This window comes from Peromyscus eremicus, chromosome 8a, assembly GCF_949786415.1.
Source record: "Peromyscus eremicus chromosome 8a, PerEre_H2_v1, whole genome shotgun sequence".
Lineage (NCBI taxonomy): Eukaryota > Metazoa > Chordata > Mammalia > Rodentia > Cricetidae > Peromyscus > Peromyscus eremicus.
The window spans coordinates 89,909,297-89,931,188 of NC_081423.1; the positions used below are offsets into that span (position 1 = coordinate 89,909,297).

Here is a 21,892-nt window from a genome sequence, read left to right on the forward strand (position 1 = left end):
CAGCAGTGATCAGTATCTTTATTCATACACACTTGCTTCCGAACTACAATGAATGCATCTAACAAAGCGAATCATGCAAACAAAGATTAGAGGTTACACAAATCCAAGAAAGCTATGCAGTAATTTACATATCCTTCTCACCTGCTAGCTAACCAAGTGAGCAGTGGCACAGCCCCTCCGGCTTATCAGTAACGGCGGCCTATTCAGGCAGAAAACCTCAACCTTCACTCCTTCCTCCAAAGCAATTTGGGGTTTTGCATGGTGTTTTTCAATGAGAGATTTAAACATGGCGTGTCCTTCATAAAACAAAACAGAAATCATGCAGGAAACACAACTTCCAATGCTTCTGATCGCCTATAAAAGATAATCTCAAAAACCTTCATAGTCAGGACAGGAGGCCGATTCTTAGAAAACACTTAGGCTCAAAATAGTAGCCACCTTTGTGTATAATTTTCAATAGTCTACCAAACCTCCCAAGAGAGTGTCACATTTTTTCCAGGCAAAATATTAACAAAAATCTACAAACATTGATCACAGAATAGTCTTTAAATGAAGCAAGAGACAAAAGACACAGTTGTTTAACCAGAAAGTGCAAAGCCGCCTTTTGTCGTATTTTAGAAAAGGGGGTTCTTACAAAGTGGGACGAGAGCTATTTTCTGAAAAGTAGGGTTCTGTCTACTCGTACACGGGGAAATGGAAGCAGATGCCTTAGGCACACTCGATGCTGCTCTTACTTCTTGGGATAGTAGCTTTGAATTGCCCAGTGGGCAAAATCCTTAGAGGGCATCTCTCAATCTTTACCAAATGTGAGAGACCGAGGGACCAGAAGCAACTGGAGATAGAGTTGAAGAAGCACCCCTTTCTTGTTCACAGACTCTTAGAGAGCAAGAGGAGGGGGTCCTCGAGATCCCCAAGAATGCTCTCCCAGGGCTGCATCATGAAGGGGGCCTATGAAGCCACCTTCCCTACAGTTTAATGATATGTGGGCTCCGGACTTTACTGGTGTGGGAAAATCCTGCAGTGGTATTGCAGGTCAAGGGTGCTCTATCCAACTCGGATTAAATCCTCCTATAGGCTCCATGGAATTGGAATTTTATGAAATTTTTATTAGTTTTATTTTAAAAAACTCATTTGAAAAGAATTGAGTTATTAAAGTTCTCTATAAAAAAGTACAAACAGCCCAGGATATTTAGGTCTTCTACTGGAGTTAATAAGTTAATTTCTTGTTTTGGGTTTAAAAAAAAGTCTTTGGAACTTGTGGACTTTTGGGGAGGGTCACAGTAAGGCTGTTTAATGACTTAAGTGTGTTCAGTGTGTTTATTAACTCACACCTGACCACATGAATGAGGGGCACAGAAAGCTGAGCCGTACATCCTTTTAGCCATTGAGTCCTGATGCTGTCCTATCACCAGGACAACTGTGGACACCATTTCTAGAACACTGCATCTGTGCATGTCTCAAGCACCCTTTCCTGATTTTCTGGATTATTCTAACAGCAGAAAGAAACATCTTTCTCTAGATTTGCTGCACTGGCCCATACAAGACATGCCAGCACTCTTGACCGTCCAGCATATTTTGTTAGCAGCAGTTCAAGGAAAACAATTTCCCAAACCTGTTTCCTAACATTGTGTCAAGTTAGTGTTAGGAAAGCCACTGCTAACCATTGTCCTGAACCTCTCATGGTCAGCATCCTTTCAGGTCCCTGGCTCAGCATGCATCTCCTGAGCATGCCTGTTTGGTGTGCTCAGTCGTGGGGCAGGGGGAGGCACCCCTGCCCTTCTGGGGCTGTAAACAATTAGGAAACAGTGTGACACACAGGAAAGGTGAGACACTGACTGTCAGGTGGTGTTGCCTTGCTGAGGCATTTAAAAGCACATGACCCTCAATTTCCCCTCCCCTCCATTTTGAGAAAAGAAAGCCCTGCACAAAGCCTTCCTATTTTTCCTGCTTAGCAGAAGCTGGCAGGACACTGTTGGCTGTTTTTTGTTTGTTTGTTTTTCCAACTTGTGCACCTAGTCTCAGCTGCCGTAATTATAAGAGGAAAAGAGGTGGAGCTTAGTGGCTTCCTTCCAGGGTCTGCTGGCTGGCCTGACTCCACCCAGGGCAAAGGACTTCTTACAGCTGGGAGGGTCTGAGAAGGAACAGACTGTGTCCCTGACAAAATCACACATTTCAAGACCAACAAAGGGTAACCTCCATTTGCAACAATGACACCCAGTGGAAAGCCCAGGCAGGTACCATAGCCTCTCCCCCACCTTCCCTGTCTTTCTGGGTGAACTCAAACCCTGCTCTTCCCTGATGGTGTTGACCTCAGCCTCCTCCTCTTTGGGACACATCAATGGGTGGTTCTTTTGGGCTTGACAAGCCACCACATGCTGCTAAGAATGGTAGCAAATGAGCAACAACACTTGAGGGTTAAAACTGGCCTCCGGTGATCTTTCATGTGACCATCTCAGGATGAGCTTTCAGAAAACTCTTGGCCTCCCAAATTTCTCAAATTACTAATAAAAAGGCCAATTAAAGAAAAGGCTCAAACCAGGCCACAGAGATCAGAGGGTAATGTGGTGAAGGGCAGTCATTTTAGTTCCTGGGGCTTCTCATTTACCTCCTGAATTAGCTCCTGCCTGGAGGTGGGCCTCCCATTAACTGCCCAGAGCTGTACCTGGCAGCATACTCCAGCGTCTTCCATTCAACTGGGGAACTTTAGATGCCATGCCAAAAGCAGAGCTAGCAGCCCACTGGCCTGTGGTGGAAGAGGGAAGAGCTGCCACTGAGCAATGGCAGCTTCCAGGGGAAAATAATACAAAGTAATTTCAGTGGATTTTCTGGGTCACAGCCAGATGGGTCCTGTGGAGACTCAGATTGTGCTAGGTTCTGTCCACAGGACCTATCATTGCAGGCAGAGACTGACTGAGACCAGGTGCTTCCTAAAGAGCTCCCCCAGGGACTAAACCCTTCAAGGCACCCTCCTGATTCCAGCTGCCACAGTGGTTGCTTCAGTTCAAACAGCAGTCTTTTTCCTTGAGCCCCATTTCACACAAGGCCTATGAAGTGGGACAATGGTGTAGAATTTTATCAGTTGATCCTGCCTAAGAGCTGTTAATGGCTATACACATGAGTTAGTTTTGCAGCAATAACTGTCTCAGGCTGCCCAGATCTTTAAAGTATTAGCCTTTATCTAAATTTAACACTCAGCAGTGTATAAAATAGGCTGCCTCATTAATACATCCTTAAATTGTTATCATTTCTCCTAGGTTTCTTCTCCAGTGTGTTGTTCCTTAGGCAAATGCATAGCTCTGTGGCTATGTCATGTTTTCTGTGTTTTCTCTCCCTTTTGAGAATGTTGTTTCATGTTCTCTAAGCATACAAGCCACTCAGGGGATTGCACATGTTTTCTAGAGAAGTTGAATCACTTGGAGCTGGATGTTGGCTATTTAAGGGAAAGCTCAAGCCTGCTACTTGCTTAAAGCAAGCAGGCAGCTTGGCACCTTGGGATGGATGGTCTACGACCCTTGTGTTTCTTCTCTGTGGCTTCCATCACCTTGAGAGGTTCCCTGGGAATCAGCCCTGTTGCTGTTCCACTTGGTAAAGAACAATCCTTTCATTTTCAAGGCTCATAAACCAGTTTCTTTACCGTTGGGCCAAGTATAGTGTTTTTGATAAGGCTGGCCACCAAGATGATGAGCGGGACTTCTAAGAGCAATACATGAGACCCTTTATGAGTTCTGAAAGTCCAGAATTCATGAAAAATTGCAGAAGAAACTGCTCTCTTCTGGGTTGGCCCGTTCCTGACTCCATATCTCCTTCTGATAAGGGGTTTTCAGAACAGCCTATGCTCCTTATCTCAAACACTCTTGGTGGTTTGCACATTATGTGACTGTCAGGCAGACAGGTGGAGAATGACAAAGACAGCGGGGAGACGCTCTGGGGAGAGACACCTTCTATAAGGACAGGTGAGAACTTCCATTTCCACCTGTTCTTTATGCTGCAAAAGGCTGCCTCTTCTAAACACCATGGACTGGGAAGGCGTTTGACCAAAGATGTGCTCTTCAAAGACCGGAATGTTCTAGCAACAGCTTTAAGACAGTGTGTGCCTCTAAGAAGAGTCTGTTGGTGACAGCTTCAGGGATGATTGTATGTAGGCATGTGGATAAAGTTTGTCTTATGGAGTTTGTGTGTTCTGGAGTACACACTGGGTCATTCTAGGGCAAGAAGACAGACTACATACTTCTGGTGTGTCTATATGAACATACAGAAAGTAATCCTCCCACCCTTTTACCCTTAGAGTCCCCAAAAGACATAGTCTGAAAAGAATAAGACAGACAGACAGACACAGACACAGACACACAGACACAAACACACACACACACACACACACACACACACACACACACACACACACGGAGTTCAGCCCAGGTGCTGTAACAATGCCACATGTACACAAACATATCAGGCATACTGGAATTAGATGCTTCCAGCTATCCCCAAGAGGAGGAGTGGTGGAGGAACCCAGACAGAGGAGGACATGAAGTTAACAGAGTCTCATCTCAAAAATAATTCCCACAAACAAAACCAGGGTTTGCAGGTAGAATCAAATATATATACATATATATACACATATATAGTAAAAGCCTAGTTAAATGTGTAAAGTAGCCATTCATTTTTAAAATTACATCTACATTAAAAAATTAATATATCTGATAGAGTGCCAGTGTGTGGGGTTGCGGGTAAGAGAGAGCACAGCAGCAATGAATAAAGCTAACACGTAAAGCAGACTGGAAACATGAGCCTTCACAAATATAGCACAATTGTGTCTTATAAAAATTATCATAATACTCTTTATACTTGATATAATTATATCAATAATATAGATTAACTTGTTATTAAGGTTTGTTATAAACATGCAAAATCCATTGCATGATGCACTCACAAAACATATTAAAATCCTTCTAGAAAGAAAACATCTTTGAGCTGATATAAGCATAAAGTATCTTGATCCTATAGCTCCAGGTGTGTCATTCGATAGGAACTGGAAATGGGAGCGCAAACTATACTGTTTTTCATCTCTAAGTGGATGGTAGGGCTAGAGAAAAGGAGGAAAACCAATCAATAGGGACTGATGCTAGTCAACACTTTGATTAAATTACTATACATTGTACTTTCATAAACGACACCGCAGCTTATTAAATAAATAGTACAAAAAGGGATAGGGGCGTACACATCAGCTTCTTAGGAAGGGTACCCACAAAGGTAGCAAAATATTATCGTGTGTGGGGTTGGCTAACAACACTCGTGAATAGTGGCATGATTACTGATGGCACCCTGGATTGAAGAATCATCTCCCAGAGATTAAAATGAACATACACATGGTTTATCCTTGATCTGAAATGATTTCACATGCTTGTTTAGCAATGTCCTTACATGATTTGGCCTCTTAAAAAGAATGAGTTATCAAAATAGTTATCAACCAAGTAGGGCAACACAGATGATAGATTCAGTGAATACTCGTCTGAAGTTTTCTTTCATTCTCACATTGCTGCACTATGGATGTGTTATGACATTTGGGAACGGTGATTAGGTTCATCCTGCCCTCTCAGATTCTAGGACTGTTTCCATTGAAGCAGAGAATAGAAGCAATGGGGTCTTGAAGACACTACTATCCCCCAACCTCTCATTGCTTACTCTTTGGGCTTCCTGTTCTTTTATTCCAAAGACACCTTGGGTAGAGATGTTTCTAGTGCTTGAGCTGGAGCAGGTTCACTTTACTATCTCTGATTGAGGGATCCTCATGATGAAAATCCAAAGATGGAGGGTATGGAGAATATATCAAATCGTACCAAAAAGGGGAGGGGGTACAAATCTCTTTGTTTTCTAGGAAGAATTAACTTAGAGCCAGATGTGCTTCTACATAATTAAGCTGGACTCTGTACATTATGTCATCATCCACTAAGATAATGTTCTTCATTGTAAAATAGAAGAGGGAGGGGAGAGAGAGAGAGAGAGAGAGAGAGAGAGAGAGAGAGAACCTGAAAAGTTGAGAGAGAGAACCTGAAAAGTTGATCACTTATGGACTAATGTCCTTAGAATTTTCAGGTCTCTGTGTGGAACAAAATACAAGGCCATAGCCTTAAAATTTTAGGTTAAGGATCATTTCCCACTGCTGGGGAGGCTGGGGGCTGGGGAGGCATTTGATCTCTTATTTTCAGATTTCATACTGCACTTTGCAAGATTGGGTGCACAAACTGGGGGTTGACATACGAGAACCCTTCAAAATCAGACTGGTCTATGTTAGCGATGACCAGCTGATCTGGTGGTGTTAAGACAGGCTGTCCTCGTGTGAAGAACTTGTCAAAGTTTTCAGCTCCTTTGCCACACTGTGGGGAAAAAAAAAGAAGAGGTCAGAAGATAAAAAACATGGAGTAGTATTCTGAGAGCATTTGGAGGGAAAGGGCGTGCCCCAGGGAAATTGGGCCTGGCTGGGCAGGAAGACTCTTGGAAGACTTGCAGGTCTACTGGAGTCAGAAGCCAGGCACAGCAAACAACAGAGAGTTACTTGATTGTAAATCTTCAGATATTCTTAGAGTCAAAACTCCAAATGGAAACACACTGTTGGTTATAACATAGCAAGAAGACAGCCTCTCTTACTTCAATATTACCTTGTTGAGCAAGCACAGCTATTAGCATGAATGGTGCACACACAGGTCCATCAGTAATAGCTCCATGTTGAAAAGGCCATGATGTTGGTTGTGCCTGTAAGTACCCTTGAATTGGCAGGGTAAAGTTATTGTCCCACATCTGCTTCTTTGTAATAATATTTATAATCAGACAGAAGCTGTGTATCTTTGCCATATAACTGGGATGTTTTAGAAACTCCAGATCTCAGAGTAATCTTAAGGCAGTATGGGGTAGGTACAGTGATGACAGTAGGAAATGAGTTCTTACACCCAGTGAGAATTCTGCAATCTGGTTAGAGCTGGTCAAGTGGCAGGCAGGTCAACATGGGGCTCATTCCCAGCATGGTCTCAAGGCGGAAGGAGGTAGGCACTTTACTGGGGAGGCACAGTAAGGCCTGTGATCTGTCTTAAATATTATCTTCCTTCAGGATCCACCAAGGCATTGCAGATGGAGGCTTCTGGCATAGCTGCCATGTGATTGTCTAACTAGGCAGTTGCTTAAGCAGTAGTGCATGAGAGTCTTTACTCAACTTGGAGTCAATTATACAACTTAGAGTTATATAAGACCCACTGCATGATGTACTTCCAAAACATTAAACTCCTTCTAGGAAGGCAGGGAAGGAGTATCCTCACTTTCCAAGATACCTAGAAAGGTTAAGGCATGTCAAGGTCTCTGGGACTTCCAAGAAAGAGTTCGGAGTTTCACCAATGTTACTAATAATGATTATGAACATGCTACAAACCATTGTTCTTTGATCTGCTGGTAGCACAGCTAGAGCAACATGAACTTATTTTGAGTCAGCATATGTTTTAACCTAGTGAGGCATTCTTGGATCTGTAGCAGAGGGCAGTTCTAGGTAATCTGTGAGGTGGAATCTACCCAATTTTCTCTTTTGTAGTGTGGGGAGAGGAACTGTATCTCCCCACTCATGATGTAAAAAGGTTTGCTGTCAAGTTCTACATAGAACCTAGTGTTTGGTCAGAGTTCAGTACTTATTATTATTATTATTATTATTATTATTATTATTATTTTAAACTAAGATCTGTTAGCCTCATGGGCTGTATTTTCTTACCCCTTCTATCTTCTAAATGGGTTTTCTAGAGAATCTCATTTCATTATAATTTTCCTACTTTTTTTCTCAGCAAATAAAACATGCTTCTAATTGTCTAAGGAGGTAGAAAACATGTCCTAAGTTTAAAGCAAGGTCTTCAAAAACAACAGTATCCCTTTCCAGTATTATTATCACTTAATAAGCAGTTATGTACTCCAAACTCAAGGATATTTCACACTGCAGTGATGGGGGAGGCAATGTGTGGGGTGTCTGTGTGGTAAGGGCAGAGTTCTGTGTGGTGATGTTGCATGGTGGGGGGGAATGTCTTTAAGTCACTCTGTGTAGTCCATACAGGCAATGACGCACACTCATCATTATCAGTCTCGCTCCCGTACATGGAGCAACAAAGCTTCGGCTTTCAAACTGTATAATCCCATGGTGCTTTTCTTTGCAAGAACCCAAAGCACTTCAAAGCAAATGTCAGCAGAGGCAGAGCCTGCAGTCACATCACCCCACATGCAGAGGATATCCTGAACCACTGAAAAGGGCTCTTCAGGAAGCAGGTAAGGAAATACTGTTTCTACTCTGGAATTTATCAGGAGTCTGCATTTGATCTACAAATCACAAATAATGCAAATCAGCTTCCACTGAGGTACCACATTCAACTCTATTGGATGTAAACAGCCAAAGAAACAGTTATTATTTTTTTTTAATAAGACTTTGTTTTTTAACAAGGTAAGAGTTTTCCTCCAGGGAATCCATTTTATTTTATTTTATTTTATTTTATTTTATTTTTTTGGTTTTTTGAGACAGGGTTTCTCTGTGTAGCTTTGTGCCTTTCCTGGGACTCACTTGGTAGCCCAGGCTGGCCTTGAACTCACAGAGATCCGCCTGGCTCTGCCTCCCGAGTGCTGGGATTAAAGGCGTGCGCCACCACCGCCCGGCCCATTTTTTTTTAATTGTCATAACTTGGACAAGGGGTGCCATTGTCATCTAGTGGTTAGAAAGGGACACTGCTAAATGCCCTAAAATGAAGGACTTCCCCTCACCCCCAAAGACTTATTGACTCCAAATGTCAACAGTACAGCTGTTATGAAACACGGGTTTCCATATATCTAGACTGTAATGAGAGGTCCTGTGGTTGGTGTGAAGGAGCCAAGCTAGGAAACTAGGCAAAAGCAGCCACATGTGGGACCAGAGCATGCAGAAGTTGCAGAAGCCCAAAGAAAAAGCAATGTAAGCGAGTGGTACCACCCTGTGAGGGTTGGCTTTGAAGAAAAACCCCTTTTGGAATCTGATGGATGGGTACCCACTGCTTGGAAAAATTCAAGTGCATTTACTGTTGATGCTTTTAGAAGGTGGGCAACAGCACCTGTAAGAAGATATCATTTGTGCTTTTTCTGATACTGACCATGCAAAGAAGAGTGAGGAGGAGGTTCTGAGAAAAAAGAGAGAGAATATGAGTCCGTACAAGGCAGACCGAGGTTAGCCAAGGTAATGTTCTCTTTGCCTGCCTGTCTAGCATTACATTTATGGACTTGTTCTCTGAAAAGATTATATGAGTGTGGTCCTTTATTTGGATACTGTCTTTATGCTTCTCACAAATTAGTTTCAAGTGAGAAGATTCTTAGTGAAATAGCTGTATATCACCACACATGGCTTTATTGCCAAAGGAGGAAACAAAACAAACAAAAACCAAAAGGCGAGTCCTCAAAATGTACAAAGGGGATTCACACAAACATCAACACTGAGAGAGACAGGGAAGGAAGAAGGCAGCTAGGGCTTATAAAGCCAAGTGTTGTAAAAAATGGGATGGAAGCACTCTTAGTGAAGCCTTGTGCCATCTATACTGAAGACTGTAGAGCTAAGGGGAAAGCCTGGAGCCCAGTCAATGCAGTCACTGCTCTTTGATCACACAGAATGGACATGTGACTGGTAGTCTCAAAACTGCTCACTGCCAGAGACACCTTCCTCTTTTCTCACCTTAACTCTCCTTGGAATTTTCCCTGGCTCAAAGAAAGAGAGGGAGAGAAATCACATTTTAGCAAGTCAAGCCTTTTCTTAAACTGGAGAGACCAGAGGCAAGGGCAGACTGAGGACAAAGAATAAAAATTGAATCAGTCAAGTTTAGACACATCAACCATGAGATAGACAACACAAAACAAAAACCAACTCCAAACAAACACAATGAGGGGTGAGTATATCTTAGCAGGAAATGGGAAGGGACAGCCTTTGAAAAGTTGGGGGTTGATTCTGAACATGAGATGAGACCCAAGACTTGGAGGATGTTTTATTCTGAAGGTTGTCATACCACAATAAGTGTCACCCCTAAAAAGGGTACTGGGGGGACAGCATGAGGATTTTTATCACAAATCTGATATCATGAAAAAAAGAACTGTCTGCACTTCCAAGAAAAAACCAGCCCCAGAAACAGATGATCTCTTTTGGGAAGAGTGGAGAAGATTGTGAACTGCTTGTTTTTAACAATGCTATGCAGAGATCTTAAATACCACCAGCAAATACAGACAAGGATTATAACAACCAGAGCTCATTGGATACTTGGGCAGGTGATAATACATTTAAGAATCTATTGCCTGGTTCCCGTGATCCAACCTTGATAGCTTCAGCTCAATGGGTAGTGAGGTTTAGGTGCCACCTTGGAGCTGAGTAGGGAGCTAAGAGACAAACATGGATACCCAGTGAGACCTTAGATAAGCAAGCCAATGAGAGGTAGAAGGAGCTAGCTTGACTGCAGGTGCTCTCCCACCATTCATCAGGGCTGAAGCTGAAACACTATTACCCCAGCCATTTGAAGTGCAGCCTCCATCGCAGCTATAACAACAGACAAGTTTGGGGTGTTTGTGACCTCTGAGTTCTAGTCCACTAGACCTTCACAGTGGCTAAGTCAGCTTACAGACAATGCCTCTGGAGTGAACAAGCATGCTATGCACCTCCAGAGGCAACCAGCAGCTCTCACCAGTGGAAACCTTTGCCAGCAAGGTGGCATGGGACAAACTCAGAAGAGAAATGGTCAGCAAGAAGCAGTCCAGATCTGACTAGGCTAGTGTGTGAACCCAGGCAGATCCTTGATCTCCTTGAGAGTAGTTGGGGTCTGGTTCTTATCGGGCAGTGCTGACACTTGAGGAGGGACAGCCGAGTGAAGGCCAGGCCAGAGACCAAGAGGCCCAGGTGTCTCTTTAGGAATCTCATTGCATCTCCCTTTAAAGGTAAAATGGGATGTGACTACCCACCTTCCAGCTGTGGTGAGGGCTGAAGGACTTAGCATATGTGAGGCTTTTCTAAATGATGAAAGAATTTATAGAGAGAAGATACAAATGTGTGGCAATGATGACATTTGAAGAATGAATGAATACTGTTAACAATCTGCCTTCTCTTTTATCTCTTTATTAAAGACTTAACATCTTTATCATTTTGATACCTCTACCCATGATGATTAGTTTGAATCATCAACTAGAACCAATCTAGAAGCACCTTGGAAGACAGTCTCAATGAGGGATTATCCAGATCAGAGATCAGATTGGCTTGTGGACAAGTCTGTGAGGGATTGTCTTGATTACATTGGGGAAGCCCTGCCTACTGAAGGTGACATCATTTCCTAGCCAGGGATCCTGAACTATGTAATAGTGGGAGTGAGCGCAAACACCATGCATCCATTTTTTTCTTCTCTTCTCCATGGGTATGACCAGATAGAGTTTTTGCCACCTTGATTTGACAAAAACAATGAGCTAAAATGAACCCTTTATCTCCTAAGTTGCTTTTGTCAGGGTATTTTATCACAATGACAGAGAGAAACCAAGACACCCCCGGTTTAGTAAATTTACCAATCAATGAAGTGACCCAAGAGAAGTCAGGCATAGGAAAGATGTTACAGAGCATGGGATGATGCAGGCTCAAGGTGGAAGCTGGGCTGCAAAGTTCTGTACCCATACCCTGGGTGGCAAGCAGCCTTCCAAACCCTTTTGTTCTGTGAAAGGGCAGAGTGGGGAGAATGAGCTGTGCTGCAGGGCATGGCTCCTGCCTATGATTCTCACCCGAGGGGCACTGAGCATGTGCAATACACGTGTTGGTCTAAACTCCACAGTGTCTCGGTAATGTTGAATATAACTCCATGGTTGCTGGCACGGGAACATGAGTGGTTACAGAATGACTGCTAGAAAGCAAAACCACACAAGTCCCAGAGGGTAGGCAGAGTTCAGAACAAATGAAGCATAAAGGTTAGACGCAAAAGCATAGAAATAAAAAGAAATGTAGGAATCTGGGGAGGGCCTCTTACAGTTGCTAGATATGTCAGGGCATCCTAGGCATCAGGAGAATGTTTACCGATACTGAAGTCTCTGTTCTGGGGGAGACTACAGCCCTGTGCTGTGTAGTGAGAGCATTTGTGAGAATATCACCTCACCTCTGCACAGTTCCCTTTATCTCTTTGTATGAGTTAAATAACCAGTAGCAGACACAAGCTGGTGTAATCTGCCTCATGCTTCCTGGGAGGTAAGATCAACAGCACAGAAAGGCCCTGGGCAAGGCCTCTGGCTACTGCTCTGCCCTTTCCATGAAGATCAGTATACTCAGGGAAGGCCTCGATGCAGGATGAGGGCAAGCAGCGGCACACACATGGTTAATGGTTAAAAAGTGCGGTTAGTTTGCTTAGTCACTCAAGGTTTGGGAAGGGTGCTCACCGAAGGCCTGGATGCCCACTGAAGCCAGTGCATTTTGGTACAGAAAGTCTGGAGAATAAGAACGGACAGAGGAGAGGATTTGGAGATGTCAAGAATCAGGAACGGCTGTGTGAAGAATGCCATGAACCCATGAACCTCTGCGGTACACTGCTATGTGAAAGATGTAAGATGTGAAATGCCGACTATCTCCTTTATGTATGGGTTTACATATGCATATAACTTTCTGGAAGGTTACAGAAAAGACCATGAACTGTGGGACTAGAAGTTAGGGAGGAGGAGAGATCATCTTTCCTTTTATATTTAGTGCTTGGCTGATCATTTGGCCACAGATGGATAGTATTTTAATGGTAATAATTGCCTGAAAGTGATAGAGATGTCTTCTACTTCTGGACATATCCCTGGGGTGAGGGACTAGAGAAGGGCTTTGGTTTTTTGGACATCATTAGACATACTCAGCTCACCTATTGCCTTGGAACATTGTCTTGGGAAGGGCAAGTGCTATTTGGAAGGAGTCTAATTTTCTGGATGGGTTTGCTGACAGATACAAGATATACGTCCACACAAGTGTGTGCTTTAGTCAAGCATGATGGCACACACCTTTAATCCTAGCACTCAGGAGGCAAAGGCAGGTAGATCTCAGAGTTCAAGGAAGCTAGCCTAATCTACACAGTGAGTTCCAGAACAGCCAAGGCTATATAGAGAAACCCTTTATCAAAAGACAAAACAATAAAGTGAGAGCATTTGAGCGCGCGCGCGCGCGCGTGCGTGTGTGTGTGTGTGTGTGTGTGTGTGTGTGTGTTTGTGTGTGTGTGTGTGTGCGTGCGCACGCGCACACATACAGGTGCTCTTGTATATTCTGGTGAATGAGCGTTATGAGTGTATGCTTATACAGGCCAGAGGACAATCTCAGCTGTCATCCCTTAGAATCTGTCTACCTTGTTTTTTGAGACAGTCCCTCACTAGTCTAGAGCCTCCCACGTAGGCTGGGTGGGGTGGTGAGTGAGACCCAGGGATCTGCTTGTCTACATTTCCCCAGCACTGGGATAATGGTTGTGTGCTATCACATCTGGCTTTTTCAATGAGCATATTCTTGAGGCATGTGAATAGTTCCAGCTTATCAAGCGTTATTTTCTATGGGATAAAAATGTGCACTCCATTTGGCCTTTCTTTATATAAGTGGCTAGATGTTGAGGATTTAAAGTTCTCTTTTCAAAAGTAGTACAGTGACCATCATTGTTGTGGACTTGACCTTTGGGCAATGGGAACATGTCAACTTGAGGCAGACAAGGTCTATATGTATGTATAAAATCCTTAACCACTGAAGCTCTAAGGCTTATAATTTACTTATATTTATTATTATTAAAAATGTTCCATTTATTCCAAGCAGAAAAATATTTGGGAAAGTAATTATTAAAGAATAGGAGAAAGTGCTTGCTTCTAATTCACCAGTGAAAGATGCTGACAACGAATGATTTAAAGGCTTAAATCAAACCCTGCTACACCATGATGCAATTTCTTCTGTCTCCAAGGATGGTTAGTGTTTTTAAATTGTCAGCAAAGCTCCTTGAGTCTTGAGAATCTCAGTTTTAATTAGCATCCCGGTTACTGGCTCAACAGAAAGACCAGGAAAATGAATCTGCCTGCCACTCAAGAGGGCTGATTAGATGTGCCAGTCACTACGGACTTCCTCCTTCACCTGTGTAGCTGCTGCTCTATATAAGCAGCTTCGCAGACTCATTATCTAAAGAACACTGTGCCATGAGATGTCCTCAAGGTTAGAAAATATGCACAGAATCATTTATGTTTCAAGAAGCATTACAACAACTTAATCTCAAGAGGTTCAGAAAAACATGCGCGCACGTGTGTGTGTGTGTGTGTGTGTGTGTGTGTGTGTGTGTGTGTGTATGGATTCAGAGAACAAATTGAAAAAAACCACAAGGTAAGCATGGTCCAACGTTAACATCTAGGCAACGGGAATGTAGATATTCTTTTTCCCCTTACAGTGCTGGGATTGAACCCAGGGCCTTATGCCTGCCAGGCAAGTGCTGTACCTCTGAGTCACACCCTTAGCCTTTGGCTTTTTTGAGACTGGATCTCACTATGTAGTTCAGGCTGTTTTCCAGTTCATGATCCCACTACCTCCACCTCTTGAGTAGTGGTATTACTGGAGGGCTGCCACCACGCCCAGCTTCCCAACTCTTTTGCAAGTGTGAGAAATTCTTTCAAAGTAATTTAAAAAATAGCTGTCAACCCCAAACCATCATCATATTCCCTAAACAAGCTAATGATGTCATGTAAGGGGACACTCATCTTGTAAGCATCTCCACTGCGGGCTCCCTTCATGGTGGGGGAAGGGATCATGATTGTGCCCGCTCATCCAGTGACACCCATGTCTATACTTGCTGTTCTTACTGTCTTTGGCTCTTGCTGCAAGGATGACAAGGCCCCTGTGACAGTCATTCTAGTTTTTTCTACCTCCTTTTGATAAAGCAACTACAATAATTTCCCAAGGAAGGTTGTCTCTGAGAGATTGGCCTACCTAAAAAATGTTTCACCCACCTATGGATTCAAGAATATTTAGTTCTTGGTGTTGACTTTACAGGTTAACATCCCTCCTCTAATGTGCCTTCCAGTAATAGTGGCTATTTCTGGCTTGTCCGGGAAGAGCTATTGTGCTTTCTTGTGCCAATGGATAGAACTATAAAAAAAAAAAAATCAATTAACTGGGCTTTTGCTGTGTCTGTAGACACTGCTACTCATTTCAGGTGAGGAAATGGAGTGAAGACTCTGGACCACTTTATTTGCATGACTAATACGTCAGGAGAGCAGTCCCACAGTCGGAGGGCTCCTTAGAATCTAGGAGCTTTTACATCTTAGGCCAAGCAGAAAGAAAGGGCTGTTCTTCCCTTAGTGAGAGTCAGGTGGCCAAGCAGGCTGGTTGTATGGCTCCTTGTATGGTACCTCCTTGCCTGCTTGAAGCCACATCTGTCTAGTTTTACCTTTATTTGAAACAAATTAGCACAGGAAAGCCTCTCCCCTGCCTAGGGATAATCTTGGCTTCACAGTGGCACATGGTAGCCTCTGGGGCACAGACATGGCCTTCTCACCATGGCCACTGTAGGACACATTCTTCCCTCACTGCTGAGACTCCAGTCCCCATTCTTGATACCCACCACTCTTGTCTTGTTGCTCTCCTAAGTGTGACATCCCACAGGAGGCAGGCCATGGAAGCAGTGTGGGCCTTGACTTTAATGTCAGTGGGAGATGGAAGGTCCTGTATAGAACTTCCTAATGGATTCTATACCATAAAGGGTCTTTTGCTGGGACACCTCACATGTTGTAAGACACTTTGGTCTAAAGGTTAGCTTAAGTTGTTATTCAAGTGATAAAAAGGTGTAAACAGACTGTACACCAAGGGAACCTTGATTCCTCCAGGTAAGTTCCACTTCTGCCCTGCTATGTGATGCCTCTCCCCTTGCTTCTAGTGAGGGGGAGGGTGTCCATAATTCTGGGATCATTTTTCCGAGATTTATGAGTAAAGTGGTAGAAAACAAAAGACAGAAGCAAAACAGAACACCTCAATAGACTCCTGAATCTACAATCACGGATGAGATGCCCTGAGGCAGCCAGCCAGTATTGTGAGCACTTGAACTCCCACAGGTGATACTTAATTCCATGGAAGCCGGAGCAGTACAAATGGAAGAACAGCTAATGGCCCTTAGTCCTGCAGATCTCAGGGAAATTGGCTCATCAGTGCTTGTTAGAACCCACTAGAAGGCCCCACCAAGATGGACAAGGTTGTCAGCCAGGCCTCTGAGGGCTGCTTAGAGGTGGGGGTGGCAGTGGCCTCTCAGAGCCGGGCTCACTGGGAGGCCATGGAAGGAAGCCAGAGGCTCTGGCAGCCACACTGCCTGGGTGTCTACAGCAGCGACCAGGAGGCCTGTGTTGCTCACCCCTCTTTGAACTAACTGCCTGTTGGAGAATGCTCCACTGCTTTTCTTTCTGCACACTCCTCTGAGTTTGCATTTAGCCATGGATCAGAGAAGTGTGTTTCACGGGGGAAGCTGGGAAGCCACATCCCAGGGGCTTCTGTCTGCAGTCCTTTCTCCCCGCTACCTGTGCTAATCACACTGTGATTGTGTTGCTTTCTTCTGTCCTAAATGACCTTTCAACCGCTGACCTGTTCTTGGTAGAGTATTTCCACCTCAGCACTGTGCCACATAGACAGAGTGACACCCTGAGACCCTTGCATGATCCTCCTCACTTGAGTTTAGGAGGCGACTGCCTTGGGTCTGTGGCATGGGGGACAGGGTGGGGACTGAGATCGAGGGTGACGCCTTGCTAGCCAGCATGTGACCAGGAATTCCGCCACCTTTCTTTGTGAAAACCAAGCATCCAACCCTCTTTCTTGCTTCCCGCTCTTCCCCCCTTAACTGTGTCCCCTCTCTGGCCTGGCTTCTGTCCCTACAGTTCTTTCTGGCTCCTGCCTCCTTGAGCACAGGATCTAGGGCAAGAGAAGATCTCTGTGAGCAGGTGTGGCCTTGTTCCTGCCTCTGGCTTCTTCACAAAAGCTACAGTTTTAAGAACTTTGTCTACACTTTCTGTTTCTGTCTGTGATTCTGGTAGTTGTTTCTTCACAGCCAAATGCAATTTATTCCTTTTTTAAACTAGCACTCAGTACAAACAAACAAACAAACAAAGTGCAGTCCACTGGGAAGAATAAACACTGCTCACACATCGGCTGTTACCATAGGAATCACTGTGCTTCCAGATCCTTCCATGACCCAAGGGGATCAGCTCACATTCTCAGCTGCCTAAGACAAATCACCCCCGGTTTTCTCTACTCATGAGTTTAAGGCCAACTACCTATAAAAGGTGGGAGATGGAAATAGTCTTTTTTTCTGAATTCAAGGTGAGAAGAGTCAGAAGAAATTGAGCCCTGTGGTCGGGTTGGTGGCTCTGCACCTTGTGGTCTGGTTGGCGGCACTCCGCCTCTTTCTAAAATCGACAGACTAGTAAGTCCTCTCTGCTTGGCCCTTTAAGCAGGGTCCACACGGGGTGGGGAATGGAGGTGGGTAGGGGGGCTCTTGCTCCCGTAGAGAAACAGGCCTTGCTTCAGATGCCACTGCTGACATTTCATGTTTTAATTTAGGCAGCTGTGAACAAAGGAACTCTGAATCACTGTCTAGTTGAGGTACCTGCATCGACTCATCTCCCCAAGCCTTACAACCAGGTCTTGTTGCCTGAAGAAGAGGGCCTCCTAAGAGCACCCAAATCCGGGTTGGTGGAGAAGCCAGGAGGGGAAGCGGACTATCTAGCTGCCTGTTTGAAACAATGACTCAGGGGGAAGTCAACTGACCTGATTAATTTTAGTTTGTCTTCAGTCTGTGCTAAAAATGTCTGAGGAGAATAAAGTCCGGTGGACTCGCCACTGCCAGCGTTATTTTTGGTGCAGAGGGCACATGGGCACGTCTGAGGAAGGATTTGCTGCTCCTACTCAGCAACTCTGCCACCACAGGGGTCTCCTTGGCCTGCTCAGCTTGCTGGCCAGAGACAGATCGGGGCCGATCCGGCAGCTGGAGTTCTGACACTGACTGTGGACTAAGGCAGCGTGCCTTACGGTCTCGGGAGAGCACAGGGCAGAGGCTCACTGGGGCTAAGACTTGGACGGGGTGGGGAGATATCCTGGGCACTGTGGAGAAGCAGGTGGGGTGTGGGAGGAATCGGTGTCTTAAAGACACTCAGTTTAGTTTAGTTCTAGGGACAGAAGCCATAAGAAGGGGCATAGTGGCGGCCATTCACTACCAGAAGAAGCTACGGGGCTGTCACCAACTTACTGAGACATCGTAGTGGGAAAGGACCCTGATGTCATCCTTCCAGCATCTGCCAGTTGTGTCTTCTATCAAGTTATTTTGCTTCTCTGTGTTTTGGTTTCCTCAAATGCAAAGTGGGGACAATTGTGTCTACCTCACAGAGGTGTTGGGAAGACTATGTGAACTAATGTTTGAAAAAAGCCTGGAAAGGGGGGCATCATATGATGGGTTAAATGGAATTTTAAAGATGGGAATCACATAGTAGAAGCTGGATAAAGCCAGCAATGGTGGAACTGGTGGTGGCCATCCACTCCTCACAGTGAATGCAGAAGCCACTGTGGGAACAGTGTCCAGGCCCTGCCTGTGAGCTGGTGGAGATTTAGGTGTGCTTCAGGGTCCCATGGTGGGGCAGGTTGTCAGGGAGGCTGGCAGAGCAGGCAGATCTAGGAAAGCTGGAGACAGATTCAAGGCCCAAGTCCTGTCCAGGACCAGGGCAAGGAAAACTCTGCAGGGTCCAATATCCCCAGAGTTCAGTGCAGAACCTGGTGGCTATGGTCTGGGTGTTCTGTGGCCATCCTTTAGAGGGCTAAGAGTCTGTGCAACTGCCCTCTCTCTGTCCTCACATCTGTCCTCACTCTGTAAAGGCAGCAGAACTCTGGCCATCGGATTCCATGACTGTGCACAGTCCTGGGCTGGTGACTTGATCATTTTCCTTACTATGCAAGGCCAGCTTCACTAGCCTCCTGCCTCCCAGAGAAAGGGAGGGAGGGCCAGGCTCGGGATCAGGGACACAGCTCAGGACACTGGCCTGCATTTCTGGACTCACCACTTTGGGCTTGAATGGTGGCTGGATCTCCCGGTTCTCCAGTTTTTCCCAGTCGATTCTCCTGAAGAAGGCATGCTCTCTGACATCCCTCTCTCCCTCGGGCCCGCAGCCCAGCCGCTTGGCAGGGTGTTTGGTCATAAGCTAGAGGGAAAGAGACAAAATGACGGTTTGATGACAGCAACCTCCTGGAGCAGCACCTTCTTTGTCCAGCTCTGCCGCTGGGCATAGGTGGTGGTGCTGCCCGAGAACACACTAGAAGTTCACCAAGAAACACACATGTGCTCTGACAAGTGTGGCCTTTGTATGGTGATTTTCACAGTAAGGGAGCAGTTGGAGACACTGGCCACATGGAATAAAAATTCAAACAGGCATCTGTATGTATCATGTGCTTTGAACCTGGCATTCTGTATGTAGACAGGGAAGCAGGGACTGGGGCTACGGCTCAGTGGTAGGGAGCTTCCTTTACAGGGTGTAAAGCTCTAGGTCCATTCCCTAGCACTGCCAATGGGAAAGGAAGGAAGGAAGGGGAGGGGGAGGGAGGGAAGAGGAAGAGAAGTTCCTATTATTTATATGCACATCTGATAAAAAGGCATGAGGTCACTAAAAATCACGTGTGCCGAAAGTACTTCAGGCCAGCATCCTGCAGGATGCTGCAGCAAGCATCACACTCCTCCTTATGGCCGGGACCAAAATATTATCAGGCATGTGGGTTAGGAAGACACATGTTGGAGCACAGGCAGCAAGTGGCTCATCTCAAGGTATCTGATACAGGACTCAGAGGGAGGTGCCAGATCTGGGCTCTTCCACGGCAATAGGCTCCTCAGCTGCCACGGGCACCTGGGCCTTGACCTTCAAACATACTAAATAAGAAACACTGGGTATGGGGCACTCTCTTTTGATAAGTTTAAAAAAGACTTTTGTGATTCAAAACTTGACCACTGAAAACTAATTAAGTCACTGCCACCAGTTAAACTCTTAGCATTTCCCTGAAAGAAGAGAGTTGGCCAAGGACCCTGAAGGTTCAAAGTGGTTTTGTCTATAACAGCCTCCGTCATGAGTGGAATGCAGGGAAAGACTGTCCGGTGTCCACACAGCACAAACCACGCTGCGGCAACGGGAGAGGGAAATACGGCAGCACACAGCAATTGGCCACATTTACTATTGCCGCGCTGCGCTAAAGAGCCAAGTCTGGGGCACCCGCTAAAGAAGCCCCTCAGTGCAAAGGCCGAGATAGGCAAGACTAGTCTGTGTAGTTAATACTACTTGGCTTGGGGTGGTGGGTCATGGCAACTGTAAGGGGAAAGAGGAGGGGACATTTAGGGTTCTGTCCCTCTTAACCAGGGTACAGTTATGAGCATGCATCCATGTTGTGAAAATGTATTGATCTGTCCATGGATGCTCTATACCCATTTTTAATATGTCTACCTTAAGAGAGAGAAAGAACAGACTATGTCACAGATGTGGGAATTAGTTAGGAGAATTAATTAGGAGGCCAGATGTGAGAATTAGCACTCCCCAGGAGCCTGCAATGACTTATTTGTGTAACTGTGGGTATATGTATGCACGTGAACATGTGTGGAAGACAGAGCGTGTATGAGTGTGTGCATGTGTGTAGAGGCTGACCTCAGGTGTCGTTCTTCCGTGGACCATGTGGATTGGACTCAGGCTGGCTGGCCAGTGAGCCTCAGGAGTCCATCTGCCTTTGCTTCAACAGTGTGTACCACCATGCCTGGCTGTCTTACATGTTCCGAGGACTGAACTCAGGTCTTGGTGCTTATGGGGCAGGCACTTTACTGAGTGAGCTGTGCCGCCACCCCCTTGCAATGTTAACAAATGAACTGGGAACTCCTGGAGTCCGAGTCTATTCTGTACCCTTGTGCCCCACATGTCACCAAATTTTGCAGCCACGTGCATTTGTGATAATTCTAGTGTCTCTCTTAGAAGGCTGGAAAAGGAAGCCAGTCATGGTGGTGCATACCCATAATCTCAGCACTTGGGAAGTTCAGGCAAGAGGATTCAAGTTCAAGGCCATCCTGGGCTACATAGGGAGTTTAGGATTAGGTGAGCTAAATAGCAAGACCCTGTCTCAAAAACAACATCGGGTGTGGGAAGGGCATTTCCTCTGCCAGCCGTCTTGGTCGACTGCAGAGAGGAAACCTGGATGTACTCACTCCTTTGCAGATGGAGACAGCCTCCTTGGACAAGGATTTGGGGTAGGACACATTGTGCTCCATTATAGACTGAAACAGTTCGTCCTCATCTTCACCATCAAACGGAGGCTATTCCACACAAAGATGGGAAAACAGAAGAGGTAATGCATTACCACGGTGCTTGAAGATCTGTGAGAAGAAACAGACCGCCCTTCCCCACACACCGCAGGCGGCAAGGTTAGACCCGTGAACACGGAGGCTGATTTGATTATCTTTAATTAGGCTGCTGGTTGTGTGTTTCCCATTTTTAACTGTCCCTTTCATTATCTTGCCCTGAGCAACCCCAAATAATCTTTAGGGAAAATGTTTTGGAGTAATGCATTTAGTGATTTGCAAATAAATTATAATTAATCCATTAATCTTGTAATTATGTGCTAAAAATCTAATTATGAACAAGTCAGGTTACAGATGGTTCCTGTTTAGAGAGTATATGTGAGGGGTACAGAGGATGCTTTCTGCCGTTACTTGGAGTGGAGGGAACTTCAGAACAGGGGCAGAACTGGGGCCCTTCTGGCCTGACAAGACAGATAGCCTCTTGGTGGCAGTGACAGGAGCTAGCTTCTGGATATGTCCTTTGTCCCTTGTAGTACGCTAACAATCACCATCCTGAGATGTGGAGG

At 45.2% G+C, this 21,892-nt stretch overlaps 1 protein-coding gene across 1 annotated transcript in view; it reads right to left on the reverse strand.

Moving 5' to 3' along the window:
* Positions 1-5,349: 5,349 nt before the first annotated feature.
* The window catches only part of Prkca (protein kinase C alpha), a 399,699-nt gene continuing 383,156 nt past the window's right edge, over positions 5,350-21,892 (reverse strand). The window contains exons 15-17 of the mRNA XM_059272016.1: positions 21,234-21,341; positions 19,063-19,203; positions 5,350-6,374 (exon numbers count right to left, since the gene is read on the reverse strand). Of these exons, the coding sequence (XP_059127999.1) occupies positions 6,210-6,374; positions 19,063-19,203; positions 21,234-21,341 (414 nt within the window). The 3' untranslated portion in view covers positions 5,350-6,209. The remainder of the gene's footprint in view (positions 6,375-19,062; positions 19,204-21,233; positions 21,342-21,892) is intronic.